Here is a 2,125-nt window from a genome sequence, read left to right on the forward strand (position 1 = left end):
GCTTAAGCAGATTAGTTTTTTCAATAAAACCTTTTCCACAGGTTTCACATGAGAAAGGTTTCTCACCTGTATGAGTTCTCATGTGGCTTGTCAAATGACTCCTTTGATTGAAACCTTTCCCACAGGTTATACACAAGAAAGGCTTCTCTGCTTTGTGAATTATCATGTGGCTACTCAAACTACCTTTTTGATTGAAACATTTTCCACATGTTTCACATGAGAAAGGTCTCTCACCTGAGTGAGTTCTCATGTGACTAATCATATTACCTTTTTGGTTGAAACCTTTTCCACAAGTTACACATGAGAAAAGCTTCTCAGCTGCATGAATTCTTTTGTGAATAGTTAAATCGTTGATACATTTGAAAATTTTCCCGCACACTTTGCACTGCTTGGACAATTTACCTTTGTGTATTTTCCGGCCTTTCATTCCTCTCTCTACATCGTCACTTTGTCCTCCATTTTTCTGAGCTCTCTTCTGCTGCTGATCATCTTTGCTGGAATCTGATGCCTTGGTCTTTATATTTTGATATTTTGTTTTTGGGAAGTTCTGAATCAGGATTTTGTTTTCACTGATTTCAAGTTGGTGGTGTTCTGTTTTATCATCAGAAAACTTTAGGATTACGGTATCAACGTTTTGCTTCAGTACTTCCTGGTTTTCATCCTGACTGATGCCTTCAGCCTCTTTCTCTACCATCAGCTCAGGTCCTGATCCGTGATCCTCTGCCTTCACTTGGTTAGGTTCTAGTTCAGCTGGCTCCTCTTTGAGTTCTGGAGATTTAGAATCAGTTCTTTTTACTGTATCCGTCTTCTGCTGTAGTACGTCCTGGTCTTCTACCTCAACCTTTACCATCTGCTGAGCTTCTGACTGACCATCATCTTCCTTCCTTTGTTTCAGTTGTAGTTCTACTGGTTCTCCTTTTATTTCAAAAGATCCAGAATCTGTTTGAATTGAAGTTTCCATTTCTTCTTTCTTTAAAAACTGCTGAGGTTCTGATTCATACTCTTCTTCTTTTACTTGTAGAAGTTCTGGTTCCTCTTCCTCTCCTCTTTTGGGTTTTGGAGATTTGGTTCCCTTCTGGTCAAGAACAGAAATCTCTTGTTAGTTGAGGATAAAATGCAGAGCAAAAACATCTGGCTTAATAATAGACATAATTTTGTGGCAAATCTGAAAAAAGGGAAAAACACAACCGCTCATGTTTGTTGTTTGTTGTACTGTCCACCACTCTCAGTTATTTGATTTTTCTGATTGTGTTAAATATTAATAAGATAATTACAGTGGGGGATTTTAACAATCATGCTGACACTGAAAGTTATAGACTAAATGTAATCTTAACTGCTATTTATGACTTACTTGGTTTTGCACATAAAATCTGCAGACCTACACACTTTTCCCTTCACACTCTGGATCTATTTCAGACCAATACATTTCTTCATCTGCTTCTGAACAAATGACACTATTTACTATAACACTACCTTCTGTGCATTTCTGATAACCACTGAAATTAATTTAATCGAATACTCAAACCTGTGGGAAAATTCCATAACAGTTTATATTTATGCTAATTTATATGGACAACAGAAACCAATTTGGTCCCAATATTGACCCTTGGGGGACACCACAAACAATGTCCAAAAATTATGACTGAAGGTAGATCTACTTCTCTTATACCGTAGTGTTTTATTGCTTAAGTAATATTTTATGATTAACTGTAATGAAAATTAAATTTAAATGAAAAAAAGAATGAAATCCACAAACTAATATTATTTAGTTACAGTTCTGTTAAAGAACTGTTATGATCCAACAGTGATGTGATCTAAAACTGTTAATATTCAGCCACTTTATTTTAAATGAAGTTGAGGTTAAAAGGTCTTTTTCTATTTTACATTTACTACAACCTAATGAAACCTGCTGGACTTCTTTCTGTTTTACTGAAACGTGAACGTTACTCAGCAGGTTGTTTTCTCTTAACCAGTTAACTGGATGAAAACCTGCCTTCAAAGTCTTTTGGAGATTTCGGAATCATATCCATGTTGCACAGAAGAAACTGTGATTCCAACACGATGCACATTTAAACAGACATTGATAAATAGTTGTCATCTCACTGATGTCGTCTGTTCTGATCCC

The 2,125-nt window shown here is 36.0% G+C and overlaps 1 protein-coding gene across 1 annotated transcript in view; it reads right to left on the minus strand.

The window, feature by feature from the left end:
* Window positions 1-235, minus strand: part of LOC106957519 (gastrula zinc finger protein XlCGF8.2DB-like) — a gene marked incomplete at its 3' end in the record, with an annotated part of 3,562 nt that extends 3,327 nt beyond the window's left edge. The window contains exon 1 of the mRNA XM_015048902.1: window positions 31-235. Within this exon, the coding sequence (XP_014904388.1) occupies window positions 31-166 (136 nt within the window). The remainder of the gene's footprint in view (window positions 1-30) is intronic.
* Window positions 236-2,125: the final 1,890 nt, after the last annotated feature.

This window comes from Poecilia latipinna, unplaced genomic scaffold (genome assembly GCF_001443285.1).
Source record: "Poecilia latipinna isolate Pla-1442-1.1 unplaced genomic scaffold, P_latipinna-1.0 Scaffold910, whole genome shotgun sequence".
NCBI classification, from domain to species: Eukaryota; Metazoa; Chordata; class Actinopteri; order Cyprinodontiformes; family Poeciliidae; genus Poecilia; species Poecilia latipinna.